This window comes from Microplitis mediator, chromosome 3 (genome assembly GCF_029852145.1).
Source record: "Microplitis mediator isolate UGA2020A chromosome 3, iyMicMedi2.1, whole genome shotgun sequence".
In the NCBI taxonomy this organism is placed as follows: domain Eukaryota; kingdom Metazoa; phylum Arthropoda; class Insecta; order Hymenoptera; family Braconidae; genus Microplitis; species Microplitis mediator.
Window position 1 is genome coordinate 894,524 of NC_079971.1, and position 20,553 is coordinate 915,076.

Genomic DNA, 20,553 nt, shown 5'->3' on the forward strand with positions numbered 1-20,553 from the left:
AAGAACACGACAATAAAGAGGGCGATAAAAAAAAATTGATTCGGAAATAAAACGGCAGTAAAATAAATGGCTAGTTTCCGGCAAGAAATATTTATCATTTTATCCCTTGTGTTGAACGTCTGAGTTGAATTAACAGCTTTCTCGATCTATCCTCAGGTATTGCTTCACTACAACACATCTCGGGATAGTTGTGTGTTGTATCGTTTCACGTGTTATAGCCGAGGACGAGAATATTGCCTCTGGTGCTCTATATTGCCAATCAGCAACAAATATCCCATGTACACGTCGATATTCTGCTTCGTCATTAACGAATTCATCAGAATGGTTACTCAGTAATGAAATATTTACCGAAGTATAACTGCGCATTTCATTAATTCACACAAATCTAAAATGTCAGGCTCAAAATCAAGGGAAATAAAAAATTCTTCATACTTTGCAATCAGTTATATGTGAAATATGTACAATTTGGATCAAAAGTCTGGGCTAGCTGATGATAGAGAGCTACTTCTCCAAAGCGGTATCAGAAATTTGAAAAATTGAATTATTAAAAAATTAATTTGATTGGCCTATTATTTTTTTTTGGCAAAATTTCTATGGATGCATTTGCCAACCCGAGTCGAAATATTAGACGTAGATTGAACGTTCTTAACGTTTTAAACGTAAATTGAACGTTTTTAACGTTTTGAACGTAAATTGGAGTATCATAAATTGAAAACATATTTATCATAAAACTAAAACTCATTTATACTTCCAATAAGAAAACATAAGCATATACAAAAAAATTTTTTTCAGTTTCATACTTCTATCTTTAACACTATATATGTATATCTGTTCATATATTATGATATCAAGGTGATGAAAATTGTGATTACAAATATTGAAATAAATTAATTGATGTTATCATTAAACTAAAATCATAACTCATGAAATTACCAATTTTTTATGAACCAAAATACAAAAAAATCGTTCAAATTACTTTCGAAACGTTAAAAACGTTCAATTTACATTAAGAACGTTCAAATTACGTTCAAAACGTCAAGAACGTTCAAGTTACGTCTAATATTTCGACTCGGGAATAATCCTCATTTAAGAAGTGTGCAGTTAAAGATCCCATGACCAGTGATTCTACTGAAAACTGATCCCACGACAATTTCAAAGACTTTAAAAGCTAAAACGCTAAATCGAATCGCCACTACTGTAATTGGACTATCTATGGGTTGGATCAGATGTCTGGGATCAGCTGACATTGAACCCATCAAAGAATTGATGAAACCTACAGCAAAACTCCTGTTTTGCTGCTTTACTTGAGCTGACCAGTTTGGCTCAATGAAATTTCCCGAAAACAAACAATTTATAATTGAAAAGTTACTCAGTTAATTACTAACAGTAATCAATATTCGAAAACTACTAGAATTATAATCGATAAATAATAAAACAGGGCGTTGTCAGTAAAAAAAAATACTTTTAAAATATTTTTGGTGGCAAAAATTTGAAAAAGGTCATAAATATTAAATTTTCGGTAGTTCCTGAAACAATAAATAATGCATAAAGCCAGCTTGGATTCAGCGAATTCATTAATTGGGTCATATATCTTACATATGTCGTATAAAATATTTAAAAAATGGGCGGGTAAAAAATTTGAAATTCAATAACAGAGGGTAGGTTTATCCGAATGTCCACCGTCCGAGCCAATCACGCTAATTTCACTCACCAGTATTCCACAGCACAATACAGTGTCCAGTGTAATACGCGGCAAGGTGGTTATCCGGCTTGTCGAGGATTCACGATATAATATGGAAATACGTAATACTCTTGTTGGTGCATCGGTTTATCATGCCGATCTATCCACATACAGAGTTGAGCTTTACACTCACGTCCTATTTCTATACCTATTCCAGTCCCTATTCTATGGAACGTTGGTTGACCATTCATTTTCATATTACCATTGCTACCCTACGCTTCATGAATTTATGGAGTATCACACAACTCCGTCCGCGTTACGTCCGATACCTCTGTTCTGCCGACTAAATGCATGCGATCTATTATGTGTTAGATATTCTGTTTAATGTTTAATGCAATATATAACAAGGCTATTATTTATATAATATTACATTCCGGATAAATAGTTACTTTGATACTCGAACTGGGCTCTGTATTTTTATAATACTCAGAGCTGTATTTATTTCAAATATCGACAAGATGTTTTTTTATTTTTTACCACCGGAACGCTCATAATTATTTTTTACTCAAACGTACTTCCGGTCTTGAGAACTAAAATAGATGGCATTAAAAAATTCTTCGAGCTCTATATATATTTTCAATCCGACTTCCGAATAATTTGCACGCCCCTAATTTTTTTTTATTTTAATAAAAAATTAAAAAAAAAATTTATTATATGCATTTATGGAGATTTTATCAGTCATATTTACTATGCAGTGTTATATATTTTAATTATAATTATTTTTTTATCTAGAGATGATAAAAAATAATTTTATTTTTTTAATCCAAAAATAACAAAAAAAATTTGAACTTTCACCAGAATTTTCCGCTGAAGTAAAACAAATAACAATATTTTTTTTCTAAATATGACAATTTCCTCGAAAAATTTCCAAAGAGCGTTAATATATCTCTCATATTAATTTCTCATTCTCTTGTCCCGAGCTCGGGATGAAAATCGTCAGCGTAAAGCCGTAGGAAGTAGTTTAAATTAGTAAAATGAATGGAGTGTCAAAATTAAATGAAACATATTTATAAAGTCAAAATAAAAGTAATAAACGGAAGCGCAAGTGGAAGGAAACCCTCTTAAAAGACCAAAACCAAAACCAAAACTAAAACCAAGACGTAAATGTGCACGTGCAAAATACTACACTCGCGAACTCGCGGTTTTCTTTGCGCACGCTCACTCCCCGTCGTTGATATCGTCTCGTATCGCTCAGGGACATCTGGCTCTCGAGTCAGCTCTTCAGCCGGAGTCGGTACTTGCACCAAACTAGTCTACCGCGGGCTTCTCTTTAACTCACTACCTTTTTCTTCCCGAATTTTGTACATTTATTACTCATTACTCATAAATTTTACCCGAATAATTATTTTTATATTATCAATTATAAATTAATTAATTTTTTTTTTTTTTCGAGCGAGGTGAGAAAATTTTCGAAATTAGTGATTGTGATTAATTTTTAATCCACGTGATTAGTGATAAATAGTGACATATATTTATTTGTAAATAGTGAAATTTATAACAGATTAAATGTTTGTACTTTTCAGTACATATATTTTTTATTAATTGAGCGAAAACGGTGATTTCGATATTTTTTTTTTTTTTTTAATTGATGAATTTTTTTTTTATTGGGAATTTTTTTTTGTAATTAAAATGTAAAAAAAATTTTCTTTAATATTTAAAATAATAGAGAAATTAAAATGTCGATTCAGGTCAATGAAAACTCTTGATGTGACGGATGAAAAATAAAAGACAGGAAATAAAAGTTTTAGTTTTCTCAAGATGAATACCAAAGTTGTGGAAGTAATTTATTTTTTTGTATGAAAAGTGGGGGAAAATTAATGATTTAAATTATTATCGAGTATAAAATTGAATATATATATAAATATATAATATTATGTTTTTGAAAAAGTGATAAATTGAAAAGAATGTAAAGTAAGTGAAAATAAAATAAGGAAGCGAAAAGTGAAATATGAAAAGTATGAAAGTAAAATAAAAATAAAAGTAATGTAAATAAAATATGAAACAATGTGAATATAAAAATAAATATATATATGAGTTGAAAAATATATAATTTGTGAATGCGGATGTATATTGGTAGACTAGAGTAGAGAAGAGAATAAGATTTTTCGGATTCGCGCATATAAATCTTGAGCTGTGGAAAGTGGGACTGAAGAGTTACGTCAACTTTTATCGTGGAATACAAAAGAGCATAGAAGGTGGAAAACTTGAAGGATTCTTGGTTCAGTTACTCAGAGAACTTGTGTAAAATGTCACTGAACGTTTGTTGAGTTGCTGCGAAACTATAAAATTTATTAAGCCCGAATTTAAATACAAAGGGGTTGATTTCATCCAAGGAAAAGTTATTTCGGTTACGAGTTAACGGAGTTTGTGGAATAAATTTCAAATTTCGAGATAATGGATTTTCAAAAATACATTTCATAACTTTAGAGAGAAGACTTATATATATTTATAGACATATTAAATTTATTGGGATACATAAAAAATAGGCGAGTGATAAAACGTGTAGAGGAATGAGGTGGCAGCGTGTCACGTAGAATTAGAGCCGTTTCAGTGGAGATGCGAGACCGAAGAAGAGATATCGGCCCCGCCCTGGTCTTCCTGACGGTCCACGCGATCGTACTCGTGCTGGCCGGCGACCAAGGTAAATTACAAATGTCACCCTCACCTTTACATCCCTTTACATCGTCCAGATACCCGCAGGCCCTTTTTTTATGCGTTTTTGTTGCCGCGGATGTTTTGGCACCGCGACCGCGCTCTACTTTTTTCGGTGTACACTTGGTCGGGTAAACAAAAATTCACTGCACGGTTTACTGATTTGTTTTCCGAAGCGTATTTTTTTTCAATTTGTATTTGCGTTACAAAAAAAAAAGTCGGTTTTTAATTAAGATGAAAATTTTTCATAGGATTTTAAGCTGTCAAAAATATTTTTGTTAATGAGTTTAAAATTTTTTTCATTCATCAAATTCTTTAGATAAAAATATATCTACTTAACGATCTATTAAATTTTTTTATGAGAAATGTCACAATAAAAAAAAAATATGTTTTTTTTTTTTTTTTCTATTAACTCTAAAAATAATGAATGATACTGAAGTTAACAAACGTCAAATAATTTTTGGAATTTAAAAACAATGATAAATTATAAAAAAAAAAATATTTTGAAAAATTGCACTGGTAGATTTTTTTATTTTCTACATGTGCATTTTTTCATTTTTTTTTTTTTTTTGCAATTGATTTGGTAAAAAAAAATCCAAAAATTGTTGATTGTCTGCTAACTTCTGGATCATAAATAATGATACTGAAGTTAGCAGACGTCTAATAATTTTTTGATTTTTTTTTAGACGATAAACTTAAAAAAAAAAAATTTTTTTAAAATTGCACCTGTAGTTTTTTAAATTTTCTACATGTGCACATTTTTAGTTTTTGTTTTTTTGTAATGCATTTGTTGAAAAAAAAAATCCGAAAATTACTAATTGTCTGCTAACTTCATCATCTAAAAATAATTTAAAATAAAAATGTGTTAAAAAAAAAAACATTTCCCAGTAATTAAAATTAACTGACAGCAACTTCACTTAAGAAATTAAATATTCAATAAAAAAAAACTGAAGGAAGCTCAAATACCAGGAATATTTAATTAACAAATTTGTTAACTCGCTCCGACTCGATTTAAATAAATAATTCATAAGCAATCGATTGGGTGAAAAAAGTGTCCTGAAAAAATATCTGTACACACAGATGTCTGTCGACAGCCGAGTAAATCCGCGTCGGGAGTTAAGCAATAGGTAAATTAAATACCTGCACACACGGATGTCTATTGACAGCCGAGTAAACCGCGTCAGGAGTTAAGCAATAGCTAAATTTCATGAATTTCATTTATTCGATTTGGGAAGTTTGATGTTGAACAAGCGAGACACGATTCTGTTTTACTTGGGATCACGACGACACATGTCGGAAGGCTAAATGTCAATATTTGTGGGTGAAAATCACATCACGGTTCACCTTGTAAACCACTCATACATACATCAATTCATACATATGTACATACATACATATATACATATAAATATCTACATTATAGTTTAATATGTCCACTGAAGGGTGATGGTTTGAGCCCCGTTATTTAAAACGTGAGGCTGCGTACATTTGTGCGGCTTTCGCAAATTCATACCCGCACACGTCTCTCGTAGGTAGACAACCTCCATGAAAATAATGTCATATATTTTGTCATATATACTGCTATCACATGTTACGGTAATGCAGGGTGCATATATATATGTATGTATATTTTCTGTGAATACAGGAGTGTCTTATTTTTTCAGATTTACATAAATTTCTTTTACATTTTGTTGGCCTCTGCATAAATTTCTATTCACGTACCAACAATGTCGGAAGCACATTGTCAATATAATATTTCTTTGAACTATAGTTTTATATTAATTTTTTTATTATTTTTATCTCTGTCATTTTTTACCATTCATGACTACATTAATTGGATTGTCATTCTCAGTGGAATAGAATAAAAATTTTTTCCAATAATTCATAAACTTTTTTTTTACGAACAATTGCTTTCGTTGTTCTTTGTTGGGAAAATGAATAAATTCATTTTTAAAGAAAATTTTTTTTCAGTGTTATAATTTATGCGGGGATATTTATTTTTTTTTATAGGAAACTGATATGAAAAAAAGTATTGAAATTATGAGAGTGATGTAAAAAAATATATGGATTAATTTTATAGGTTCAATTACTTGAGGGAGTTATTGGTTGAGTATTAAATTGAGATAAAATATTTTTTTATTAGACAGACAGCCGCTTGAGAGTTTTTATGAGTCGAGTGAATGAGGCAATTGACAATATTGAGTTTTTTTTTTTAATTTATAGCTATCGTTAATAACAGTACATTTATTAATTTACGAGACACTCCAAAATGTGAACGAGTTTATTTTATATATTTTACTGTGAAAAGTATTTTGAAAGTGGCGGTAATTTTTTCGAATGGATTTTAAATCACGCGCGCTGGCGGCGCTGTAGGCAAGTTATTGACCAATGGCAGGATAAGATTAACCAATGAAATATCACTTTACAGCTCGATATATTTGCTTCCGAGTGTCGATGATTTAGCTGTTTGGACTAAAAAAAATATTAGATTACAATTCGATGACTTTCCCAGATTTTAAGATACAATATTCTGATGATTTATGACATCGTAATTTATTTTTTCTACCCCATTGCTGATAAAATTGATAAAAATATTTTTAAAAAGAAATTTAATAAATGTTTATGTCAATATTTCCCTACAATTTACTGTTAAGTTGTTTTGGAAGTGCCAGTAATTTTTTTAAAGTAAAATTTTTAAATGGAATTCAAATTACGCGCGCTGGCGGCGCTGTAGGAAAATTCCTGACCAATGGCAGGATAAGATTAACCAATGAAACATCAGGAACGTTTTTCGTTGTTTTTAATAAAGTCTCAGCTGTAAATGAGGCAATTCTACGGTATTGAGTTATATTTTGTTGCAGTTAATAATATTGAATAGCTATCGTTAATATTTTAATGAATTAATTAATTCAATAATCGTATATTTGCTGTGTGTTGGTTAATTTAAAATATTATTATTTTTTTAATGACCAACAAACGTAAACTTTATATTGTTTGCTATTGCCAGCAACTCCATTATTTTTAATTAATTAGTTAATTATTGAGCGCGAAAATTTTAAATGTCAATGTGCAGCGATAATGTGCGTTAATTGAATATTAACAAAAAAAATAGAGTTATTAATTTTTATAGGCTGTTGTCAGTAAGTCGTGAATTTGAAGTTTATCTAGAGATTTCATTAACAGGGTATTCAAAACTAATACTTAAACTCGGGTGTTGTAACTAAATGAAGTACAAACTCGGCATCTAAGTCTCGCAACATTCAATTATTATTTTTAATAACAATTTTCACCAATTAATCATTTCATTAAATGTTTAACTGGCTTTTTTTTAACTTCCTCAAAAGCTATTAGTCATGCACACTAAGCACATGGCAATTAAACTTTTAGTAACCTTGTTGATTATAAATCTTAATAATACAATAAAAAGGAAATTAACCTTCATAAAGAACGACAATGAGTACAACCATTAGCCTAATGGTTATTTACAAGCCCATTAAAAAAATATCAAGCATTAGTTGTTATTGTGCGGTAGATTAACTCAACGTACAGTAAATAAAAGAGCAAAAAAAAAAAATGATAAGTGAGGAAAAATTGATACGAGTGAAAAAATAGTTAGGTAAATGGATAGATGGATTGAACAGGCACTACAAAATGTAACAGTGAAGGGAAGTCTATCGAGCAGTGCCGCTGTCGGTTACAGAATTGCCTGCCGTCGTTTAATCGTCCGGGAAACCACCGTAGCTCGACTCTCCTATTCTACTCCGAGTTCATCTCCCCCGCCCCCACTCACATCCCTCGCTAACACTTTGCACAAAACTTGGGCTTTGCAATTTCCCGGCGTTCTACTCACACCGTAAAATTGTTTACAATCATTCACACTCGTCTGCCACTGGCACTCTCATCTCTCGGCAGCCATTTCTTCGCGGATTTGCACAGAGTTAAAATTATACTGTTGACAAATTAACAAACCGGGTTGTCAATCAACCGCGCTGTCAATCAATCTCAAATACAATCAAAGGGATACAATCTCCCCGTTTACACGATTGATTGGATGATATCGACTGCCTCGAGTTGAGTGTTCTCAACACATTCCACTTCCAGTTTAATAACACCCCGAGATGTGTGTCATGTTAAATTTATCACCATTAATAACAGATCAACTCCTACGTGTTTAAATAAAAAGTCACAATATAAATCTACCCCCATTATAAGTATTTTATCTCATCCACTCTTTCATGCTCTTACATTTTTAAACCAAAGCTTTTTACTACTAACATACATTTAAGATAAAGTACGTCATACATTCTATTGAAAATATTTTTCATCTTTCCTCTCAAACGAACTCGATTAAATTAATCGTCTTCTTTAACAATTTTTTAAAGTTTTACAAACATCAGTCTCGTCTCGAAATGTTCTAATTATTATCAAAAATAAAATTTTGACCTCAACCGAATCGAAATAAAAAATATCAGATTTTTTATCACTCCCTTGATCATCAATTTTAATTATGGGAATTAATTTTCATATTTTTCGGTTATTGACAGCCGAAGTGATCGATAGGTCTACGAAATTTGATCGACAGTCAATTTATAATTTTTCAAAAATCCTTTCACGGCTTAAATTCGTAGTCTTGTTATTCGAATATTAATTATATTATTTCTAAATTTCAAAGAAAGTTCAGAAATGAAGAAAACGTGACCCCAGTAGCCAATAAGAGTATTGTTGCGTTTTAAAACATCTTAAGTCATCTTTAAGTACTCACTGGAATGTTTACTAGGCTGGAAGTGGATTACGACTAATCTCGAAGCGATCCGTCTTCTTTATAAATACTCTCGCCCCCACTCCGTGACTCTAAGCCGCTGGGATTGGTTAACGTCATGTTAACACGCCTCTCTAATCAGGAGTGGGGAGAAGTATATAAGACACTCAGATTAGAGCGAGCTCATTCTCCAGTCGGCTGTCATGCGAAACAACCCAAGGACTTTAATCAAATATTAAATCTGTACACTTCCCGGTGCCTTGGGAGCCAAATTAAATTTGTCTCTGTCCATTAATTCGCGCTAATTAATTAGGAAATATTTTTCATTCCAACTCGGCCTAGAAAAAATCCGCATTTCCTTGAATCACATGTCCTTTTTATACGACTAATTGCTTGTCTATCTTTGTTTACTATCAGTATAAATAAATCAGAAAACAGTCACAGTAAAAAGAACCTCCGTAGTTGGTCTCTTCTTAGAAGATGAAACAATTAATTAAAAATTAATTAGCACTCGGAAAGAAGTGAGTACTGGGGCATCGAGATTGACGTCGTTTGTAAAGTTGCCTTGATGGAATTAGAGTCATCTCATCTCATCTCATCCCCCGCTTTTGCGCCTGTGCTTGCTTAGCCTCCGGCACTCTCGCTCGGTACTTTCAATATAATACTGGCTGTGGACGATAAAGTGTATTTCTTGCCGGTCCAGTTAGCACAAAGTGGAAGCAGGCAGTGTTGTTTAATGTACGTTATACTCATCTGATATATAACTGAATAGAGTACATACCAAGAGGCTCGTAAATCCAACACTTAGCGTGAATGCGTGCAATAACTACCAGAGAGGCAGGTGTGCAATAAAAATAAATCTTGAGTTAATTCACGATTTTTTATTTAAGTACCGCTGCCACAGCTTTTTATTTCGCTTAGTTGTTGTTTGGATGTTAATAAAAATAACAAACTTTACCGATAATACGGAATTAGTTTTAATGTATTATACACATATATCTATACAGATAAGCCCAAAATGCGGTGATGGATTTGAGAGTTATAATGTAGTAAACTTGGCCATTAGCGTGAACAAGAACTCAAGTGGATAGTAATATATTATATGTACGATCGTAATACTGGCGTCCAACTAGTTTACGGACTTGTTCGAACTCTAAAAGTCTCGAATTGGCGATGCACTGACGGAAATAATTGTTTGATCTCACAGCAAATGCTGTACAATATTTTACATCAACGTTAAACATATTCAGTTCTTCATTAATGACTTTTCATAAATTCCAAACCTGACCAGCTTATTAACTTCAATTTACTATTTAATAATTTCAGCAAACTATTGTTGTCTATATTATTTATAAAGTTGTACAGAAGTTCATTTTGAGCTGTTTTTAAAGTGAAACTAGTCGTTTGAAAAGAAAATTTTTTAATTGAATTCAAATTTCGCGCGCTAATGGCGCTGCAGGCGCATTAACCAATTAAATGTCAGGAGCGTTTTTTTCTTGTTTGTAATCAATTTTCAGTCGTAAATGAGACAATTTATGGTATAGAGTTGCATTTTATTGTAATTAATAAAAAAAAGTGTGAAATATTCTAAAAATTTTTTTATTCTACTTTTCAACTCAATAGGCGTTAATTGGAATAGATCTTAATGACTCTCATAGTACCAAGTACTCGTGTTGAAACTCTTCGCAGTCCTCGTAATTGTAAATCTTCACAGTATAATACTGTAGAGTGATATAATTATCCGACAGAAAAAATTTTTACTACAAATGTTGACTCGAGTGTTTTTTTTTTCACCTTCTGAAGAGACTAATAAAATGAAGTTTTTTTCAACATCATATTTATTTAACGGAAAGTAATTTCTCGTATATCTTGCGTGAAATTTTACCTGTCTCATCTCAAAATTAAAAATCTCACGCGACATTTCCTTCTGCGAAGCTAAAATGACAATACTATATTTAGCTTGCACGTATCATAAATCTCTCAGACATCTCATATATTCCGTAGAATAAATATACCGGTCACTACCACAGAATTCAAAATTTAACTGGATAAACATCATTTTAATTAAACCTATACTTATACATTTGTTTAATTTATCCAACGATTGCATTATAAAATTTAATCTCCATTACTTAAATTAATTTAAAAAAAAATGGCGGTAGATAAATATGTCGTGCAATAAAAAATGATTAATTTCCGGTGGATGAAAAAAAACCAGTTATTAATTTCGTCTTAGGGGAGGGTGGGGCAAAGCGGCCTCCCTGAAATTTTGATAAAAAAAAATTGTTTTTTTTTTTCGACTAATTACTATAAATACGATATGTTTGCGCATTTTTACCCCTTCGCATGACATTTGGGGCAAAATGAACAAGCCCAAAATTTCGAAAAAGTGATTTTTTCATATTTTTATCGTGAAATTAAAAAAAAAATTATTATAATTCCACATTTCTAGCCCTACGCATAACACCTGGGGCAAAATGGACCAGCCGAAACTTCCGAAAAAATTATTTTTTCATATTTTTCGGCCGTTTCTCCATGTAAGAGGCAAATTTGGTCACTAAAAATTTATAAAAATAAAATTTTTTTTTTTAGTTGATAAATTTTTGAATTAAAGTAAAACTATAGAATCGTTTTTTTTTTTTTATTAAATAACAATTAGTAATTAAGGTAATCGAGAGTGAACGATTTATTACACCTTAAAAAATTTTTTTCGAGTAATATAAAACCAAAAATAGTTGTCAAGAGAAAAAAATACATTCTTAATGATGAAAACAATTTAAAAAAAAAAAAAACGAATAAAAAAAATTTTTTTATCATTTTTTGGAGGGGGGCCGCTCTGCCCCACAAAAAAAATTTTTTTTTTTCAGAATTTCGGCAAAATGTCCATAAATTTGTTCGAAATAGGACAAAAGTAAAGTGATCTTATGGTTGAAAGCCACAAAAAGTAATAATTGGCTAGGGGGGCCGCTCTGCCCCACCCTCCCCTATATAAATTCGACGATGTAATAAATATTAACTAATAACCTATAATGAAGATTAATATCGAGTTTTATAAAATTCCGTATCACAATTCGAATCTAATGTAGTTGCTATTGATTCAAGGGTGAGTTGGTTAACTATCAACTTTTTGGAACTACTAGGTGTATATACTTTGTACATATGTATAGTGGGGCAAAGTGAACTAGAGAAGTCGGCTAGTAGACTGGATATATATGAAGTATATGTATAAGATTTATGACGCATGCCTTGCATCATGATTCACCCTGTAACTTCCTGGTATGACTTTTCTCAGAGAGAAACGTGTGGTACGATGCAGCTACGAGGAGCATCGAGTCGAGGATGCGGGCGGCTGCTTCCACTACCAACACAGGTACCACTCCGCCAACGGGTGAAGCTAAGGGCGTCGTTCTCTTTGTCGGCGACGGAATGGGGATGAGCACCCTCACTGCCGCCAGAATACTCTCTGGACAACGTCATGGTAATACTGGAGAAGAGGCTGAGCTCATTTGGGATACTTTTCCCGCAGTTTCGCTGGCCAAGGTAAGTTTTCATAACTTTTTTTAAACCGAAATTACGATAATTGTAGTCTTGAATTTTTATTATTTAACTTTCGGCCATGAAAATTTAAATTTCTAACAAAAGGAAGTTGTTAACTTTGGTCACATTTACTCCTTCATTTCCATTTTTCACGAGAAATTTTTACCTGGACTACGAATTTTTTTTATGCTGAGATATCGATAAAAATTTTTGAAATTAAATAATTACGAACCGTCAAAGGAACTCGGGGTTTTGCAAATCGGGTAAAAAGTAAGACTAAAAAATTTAATTGGAGGTTATTTATTTAGCAATCAACAGCGAGTTGTTTAAATCACGTGGATCCAAGTGATTGCATTTATCGAACCAGTCGTTAAAAGCGTCGACGTAAAGCTGCCAAAGCTTGCGGCTCTCAGCAAGCTCCGGGCGATATCTCCCAGTTTCATTTGGGAATTGAGTGTTTGCACGTTCGTTACAGATTGCCCATCACGCGAGATAAAATCCATCGATATGGAAACTGTTTGTCGTTACATCACCCACCTATATATACATATATACATATTAATCCTTCTCTTCTCCTCACTCAATAATACATCTCTCCCACACATAATTATCACTCACTATAATTACAACAACTAATGCTCTATTAAATTCGCTACCGAAATTCCCTCAGTCAAATTGTCGCCATATATTTATTTAATTTATCCCGTGCTCTGATACTCAACAAACTTCAAAGCTTTTTTTCCACGTTTGTTTATTATTCCCTTTTTTTTATCCGAACTCGGGTCAATGGATTTAATTCTGGCAAAAAAGTTCGTTTACTCTCCCGATTATTTTGAATAAATTTTTTTTATAAACAATATATTTGTTGAAAAAATTTCGAGGAAACAAAACAAATATTCTGTTAGTTTTAAAATAAACAAATTTGACTGATGAGTTTTAAAAAATTTATTTTATTTGATTTCGCGTTTGTAAAAAAAAGTTAATTCCTTTAAATATTTAATACCGAAATCCCTGGGTAATAAAAACGAAATAAATAAAATTCGATATTGTAATTAATAATGGACAGATAACATAAATAGTCAGTGACATATTTCCTATATCAATAATTCAACTCATCATAAAAATGACAAATTATTAACAGTGACGTAAGCGGGAATTTATGGAACATCAAGGCCAGATTGTTGACTGTACATGTGTTTACATCCACGTCGATCCGTTCTGTCGTATCGCTGTTAAATTTTTTTACATTTAAATTCGCGGGTGGCTGATTTCCGCGGGCGATGGATTATTGACGGCAGCATTATGGAGCTCGCGTGGATACGAATATTCCCATTCATCAGTCATAATTTCCTGGGTGTCAATCTTTAGTTGTAATTAATTATTATCCGGGTGTCAGGCCAATAAATTTCATGTCAATGTTGGATATTAATCCTTATCTAAGTCTGTCTTACCCCGACAATTTTATATGCTCTCTAAATATGAATTAGTGATTTTTCACTAATTTCAAGTGGATATTCACTAATTGTCAATGCTACAATCGTATCACGCAGAATTAGTGAATATTCACTAAATGAATATGTGAATATTGGAATTCACTGATTTGATAAGTGAATATTGGAATTCACTGATTTGATAAGTGAATATTCACTAATTGTCAATGCTACAACCGTACCACGCAGAATTAGTGAATATTCACTAAATGAATATGTGAATATTGGAATTCACTGATTTGATAAGTGAATATTCACTAATTGTCAAGGCTACAATCGTACCACGCAGAATTAGTGAATATTCACTAAATGAATATGTGAATATTGGAATTCACTGATTTGATAAGTGAATATTCACTAATTGTCAATGCTACAATCGTACCACGCAAAATTAGTGAATATTCACAAAATGAATATGTGAATATTGGAATCCACTAATTTGATAAGTGAATATTCACTAATTGTCAATGCTACAATCGTACCACGCAGAATTAGTGAATATTCACTAAATGAATATGTGAATATTGGAATTCACTGATTTGATAAGTGAATATGAGAATCCACTAAATTGAAAAGTGAATATGGGAATCCACTGATTTCATCGGTGAAAAAAAATATTATATTGCGAAAAAAAATATAAGACACTTGTAATTAGATCCGAAATGTGATTAATGTATTGCAAGCATTACTTAGAGGAAGTATACATGATTTTGATTGATGAAAAAATCCCGGTGACTGCTGGGCTCGAACCTGCATCCTTCCGATTCAAAGTCTTTGATGCTATCCACTGCGCTGGCCTACGCATGTGATCTCGCGAGTGTAAAAGTATATTCGTAATGATACCAAACAATAACTGATGAAGAAATAAAAAATCCGTGATGTTATGATTGACGTACTCTTCATATAAATATATTATTGTTCTGTACTTCTATTTTTTTTTATTTTGAAAGTTTTTTATTAAAATTTTTAAAATTAGCACCATAATTATTAATTATATTTATATCTAGTAAAATATTTAATTATTTGCTAGTTAAAGTTAATAGTGAAATTGTGAAATTCATAAATTAAGAAGTGAATAACAGTTTCACTTGTAGAAATTATGAAAATATCGCTAGTTCAGTAGTGAAAATCACTAATTTCCTAGTGAAAATTATAGTACTAAATTTATTAGTGAAAATTCACTAATTTGTTATTTAAATACACTGATTATGAAGTGAATACTGCTTCACTAACGTAATTAATTAAATTTTCACTAATTCATGTTTAGAGAGTGCAGGGTATTAATTTTTGTTGAATTTTTCCTGCAGCTCGGTTGAAAAAAAAAATTATTTGAGTTAAGGAAATTTTTTATGACGGACTTGAGTAAACGTTGACTTGAACAAAGAGCCAAATTCTAAAAATTTAAACCCGTGAGTCCATGAGACTGAATATTTAATTGAATTCCATTGAATGTTTATTAATTTATAATATTTTTCTGGCATAACGGGGCGTTAAATTGTTGGATACATTCCAAGTGACCTCTTCACCTCAAAGTTAAATAATAATTGTCGGGTCGAAACCTATGGCTGACCGCACTCGCGGGCCAGCTTGTGCATGCCTGAATTATTTCACTCGGTAAAATACGTACTTTAGTTCACCGAGAGTGTATGTTAAAGCATTGTTCGATGCTCGTGACAAGCATTTAAACTTTTAAGTAGAGCTCAGGAAATTTACTATTTTTTGTTTCGCGATAATTAATTAACTTTACAGTTTTAACTTTTTTTTTTATCTTTACTTGAGTTGTGGTTTAGTTCTCAGCTCCCGGTGTTATCATTATTTAGGTCACTATTATTATCACCATTATCATTATTATGATATTTTTTTTTTTATAAAATTAAAATCAATAAAAAAATTTTTAATTTAAAAAAAAAATAAAATCATGGCTTGAAAAAATTACCGCACTATGATTCGGGTCTTCGAGTGTCACTGAAATCGAAATTAGTTAAATTTAAATCAAAAAAATGCTAAACCGAAGCTCTGATTTGTCGCTGGTTAAATTTGAAAGTATAAAAAAAAATTTATGGCAGCAATAAATCCTACGGCTCCCAGTTCATAATTCGGCTATTAACGTGTCTTACAAAGCAGAGTAAGTAAAATTGAAGATAAAAAAATTTTTACACCCCAAATATGCGCGAATATTTGAAAAAAAAAAAAAAAAAATTAAACTCAAATATTTGACTTTTAAATGGACGGAAAATTACACGGAGTTTTTAAAATTTTTTTCGTGAGTATCCATGGGAATTACTGGGAATACAATTGTATATTATTATAAAAAAATATATGTATATATTTTTAGAGGCAGTAGTTTGATACCGATAATGTAAGAAGGAGTGACTTTTACGTGATACGCATATAATATAACCCGGGTGACAAAGTTTAGATGGCAGAATGTCTCTGAAAGTAAAACTTGCGCAAACAATTTGTATTCATGAATTCAAACCTCGATTAATGTCTCTCTTTACTCAGTCCCTATCCTTACACAGAGACTAGGGACAAATTAAACGCCAGCGAATTCAATGTAATTGTGTTAATCACCAAAACTTTTAAATAATTAACAGCTATTTTGAATAAACAAACGGCTCATCAATGCCAGAGTCGAAAATACACAAAGTTTTAGCGGAATTAGAAGTAGTAAAAAGTCGAAATAAATAAATAAATAAATAAATGGGTGAGTGAATTCTAAAAAATATGATAAATAGTTTTATTTCCTTGTACTCTGGGGGATTAGTAAACACGTTGGGAAAACAAAATAAACGGAACAATTGATGGGGAAGTGAATTCCCGAGACAATCAATCACGATTTACCACCAACCGACAATAAAATAAAGTTTACGGCGGGACTTGTTCTTGTGGTTGCACTCAAAGTTAACTTTCATCTTTGGTAAACATTTCTTGGCTTTACTTAAGCTCGGTGACTTTAAAGCTCGATATATTTGCTTCCGAGTGTCGATGATTGAGCTGTTTGGATTAAAAAAATATAAGATTACAATTCGATGACTTTCCCAGATTTTAAGATACAATATTCTGATGATTTATGACATCGTTATTTATTTTTTCTACCCCATTGTTGATAAAATTGATAAAAATATTTTTAAAAGGGAATTTAATGAATATTTATGTCAATATTTCCCTACAATTTACTGTTGAGTTGTTTTGGAAGTGGCGGTAATTTTTTTAAAGTAAAATTTTTAAATGGAATTCAAATTACGCGCGCTGGCGGCGCTGTAGGAAAATTATTGACCAATGACAGGATAAGATTAACCAATGAAATATCACTTTACAGCTCGATATATTTGCTTCCGAGTGTCGATAATTTAGCTGTTTGGATTAAAAAAATATTAGATTACAATTCGATGACTTTCCCAGATTTTAAGATACAATATTCTGATGATTTATGACATCGTAAATTATTTTTTCTACCCCATTGTTGATAAAATTGATAAAAATATTTTCAAAAAGAAATTTGATAAACGTTTATGTCAATGTTTCCCTACAATTTACTGTTAAGTTGTTTTGGAAGTGCCGGTAATTTTTTTAAAGTAAAATTTTTAAATGGAATTCAAATTACGCGCGCTGGCGGCGCTGTAGGAAAATTATTGACCAATGGCAGGACAAGATTAACCAATGAAATATCAGGAGCGTTTTTCGTTGTTTTTAATAAAGTCTCAGCTGTAAATGAGGCAATTCTACGGTATTGAGTTATGTTTTATTACAGTTAATAATATTCAATAGCTATCGTTAACATTTTAATGAATTAATTAATTCAATAATCGTATATTTGCTGTGTATTGGTTAATTTAAAATATTATTATTTTTTTAATGACCAATAAACGGAAACTTTAAATTGTTTGCTATTGCCAGCAATTCCATTGTTTTTAATTATTTATTTATTTACTGAGCGCGAAAATTTAAAATGTCAATGTGCAGTGATATTGTGCATTAATTGACTATTAACAAAAAAAATAGCGTTATCAAATTTTATTGGCTGATGATTGTTTAGGAAATAAATAGTTGGTGTCAGTAAATCGTGGATTCGAAGTTTATATAGAGGTTTCACTAACAGGGCATTCAAAACTAAAACTTTACTGGGGTGTTGTAACTAAATAGAGTACAAACTCGGTATCTAAATATCGCAATATTCAATTATTACTTTTAATTGTAATTTTTACAAACCAACCTTTTATAAAAAAAATTTGTATATCTCTGGTATAAATAAAAAAACTAAGAAATTATTGTGCGAAAAAAAAACTCAATGGGAACTAAATGAGAAAGTTTTAATGATAATGAATAATAAATTATTTGAACAAAGGGAAATTTCTCGTCAAAACGAATTTAATTTATTGAATGAATGAGTGAGCGAGAGGCGGCCGAGTGAATGGTGATAGCGAGATTGGTTTAGAGAACGAAAATGAGGATCGCAAAATGGAAAACTGAGCAACTATCCCGATTGAAAGAGATAACAGAGTATGGTATTAATTTTACCTGAAAACTCCCATTGAAATCGTGAAGCTCAAGGCTCAGATTTTACCCAATTGCTAATCGGGCTCTGACCTACTGAATATATTCTTCATAATTCATACACCCGCTTTATTCTGCACTCCCAATTAAATTCCCATTAAATGTTAACACTTAGCCTCGTCATTTGCTAATTTATTTCTTACTGTTTTAATTCACTGAATTAATTTCAATGAATTTACGCAATAATTTTTTCATTTTTATTTTAAAGTCTTCGGGTTTTTATTAAAATTCATCTGTAAATTCTCGCGCTTCCGAATAAATGTTGAAGATAAATATTTACCCTTTTAAGTAAATACTTTTCTTCTTTTTTTTCACTATTTTTGTATCTTTATTTAGGTTGTAAAAATCTTGTACTGTCGAAAGTTTGTAGCTGAGAGCTAAGAGCGAACATGCAAAAGGTAACCGCGGAAAAAAAACCGCATAAATGGAGATGAAAAATACCGCGCGTATAAATGTTAAGAGTAAACACGCCCGTAAAGAAGAGACTTTTTAAAACGCTATACAAAATATTTTCTTTTCATAAATATTTGAATACAAGTAATGAACGAATTTATGGATACAATTTCAGAAATTATTTTTTCAAAGTCATATTTATTCTCATATAAACGCTCTCTTAGTATAAATAATGAGCCAATTATTATTATTTATTATTCCGACCTTTGACCCCCAAATCGCTGGAATCCCGCCGTCGAATCACTGGCCCATATTCTACAATTTTTTTCAAACCGTTTCCTACGAAATTCCATACAATAAATATACATCTAGTTAAGCCAAATTTCGCTCATGAAAATCCCACTTGGCATTGTCTTGGAAAATCACTTGCACTAAAATTCCTGAGCTCGTCCACCGGAAATGAAGTTTTCGGTTGCACGTTAAAAATTTTTTTATTAAACCGTAAATAAAAATCAAAGTTCTAGTTTTAGTCAAACAAATAGCTCTCGAATATTTAAATAAATGTTTACAGAAAATAAAAATTCCGACTTGGCTATCAAAACAATGCTAATATGAATTATCATAAAATTCTCGTATTCCAGATAAATTTATGTTAATTTTATTTTAAAATTCTTCAATAAATTAGTTTTATCCTCCAAGACTCGTAACCCAAAAAAACAGATTTGCTATTTCAGAGGTTAATAAAAAAAATTCACTCGTGATTGGTTAACAATGACTTGAAGTCAGCAGCGATGAATGCGCGGGAAGTTTCAAAAATTTGAATTTGAAATATTTGTTTGTTCAAATTAGACTGTGGAAATTTGGTCACTGGGGGTAAAAATTTTTGAGCGAACGCAGAGGTATTGTGAAAATGTTAGAAGCAATAAAAAATCCTTTGAGGGTGAACATGAAACGGTAAACGTATTTAGCGTGTACGAGCAGTGAAATAACTGTTGGTTTGGTCGGACGTACGACAGTAACAGTAAATTCAGTGAGGTGGATGAACACCCGTGTCTGTATACAAATCAATGAGTCCTCTGAGAGGTGAAAGGCCGCGAAAACTAGTAAAGCCAAAGAGTAGGCGTCGGTTAAAGCGCGGGCGGCTTGCGGGAAAGGGGACAAGGGGGAGAGTAGGGAAGGGGTAAAGGTTTGTGCGAGTGAGCGAGTAAGTAAATGAGTGAAATGGTTTATATAAAGGGTTTGGGGTGAGAGGGGGGAGGGGTGAGTGGGCTGGTATGAATACTATGACTGAGAAAGAGAGGGCAGAAATTTGGCCGTTTGCCAGGATGATGTTTGCCAGCTCACTGCGGGCACGTAACGCTCCATCATATCCTGGCTTGTAAATTGACGTGAGCCTGGAATATAAGAAGTTTACGAGCATACCA

General features: G+C 31.7%; 1 protein-coding gene across 1 annotated transcript in view; it reads left to right on the forward strand.

Moving 5' to 3' along the window:
- The first annotated feature begins 2,981 nt into the window (after nucleotides 1-2,981).
- LOC130664763 (alkaline phosphatase-like) overlaps nucleotides 2,982-20,553 on the forward strand; it is a 56,658-nt gene continuing 39,086 nt past the window's right edge. The window contains exons 1-2 of the mRNA XM_057464853.1: nucleotides 2,982-4,382; nucleotides 12,445-12,692. Coding sequence (XP_057320836.1) covers nucleotides 4,298-4,382; nucleotides 12,445-12,692 — 333 coding nt within the window. The 5' untranslated portion in view covers nucleotides 2,982-4,297. The remainder of the gene's footprint in view (nucleotides 4,383-12,444; nucleotides 12,693-20,553) is intronic.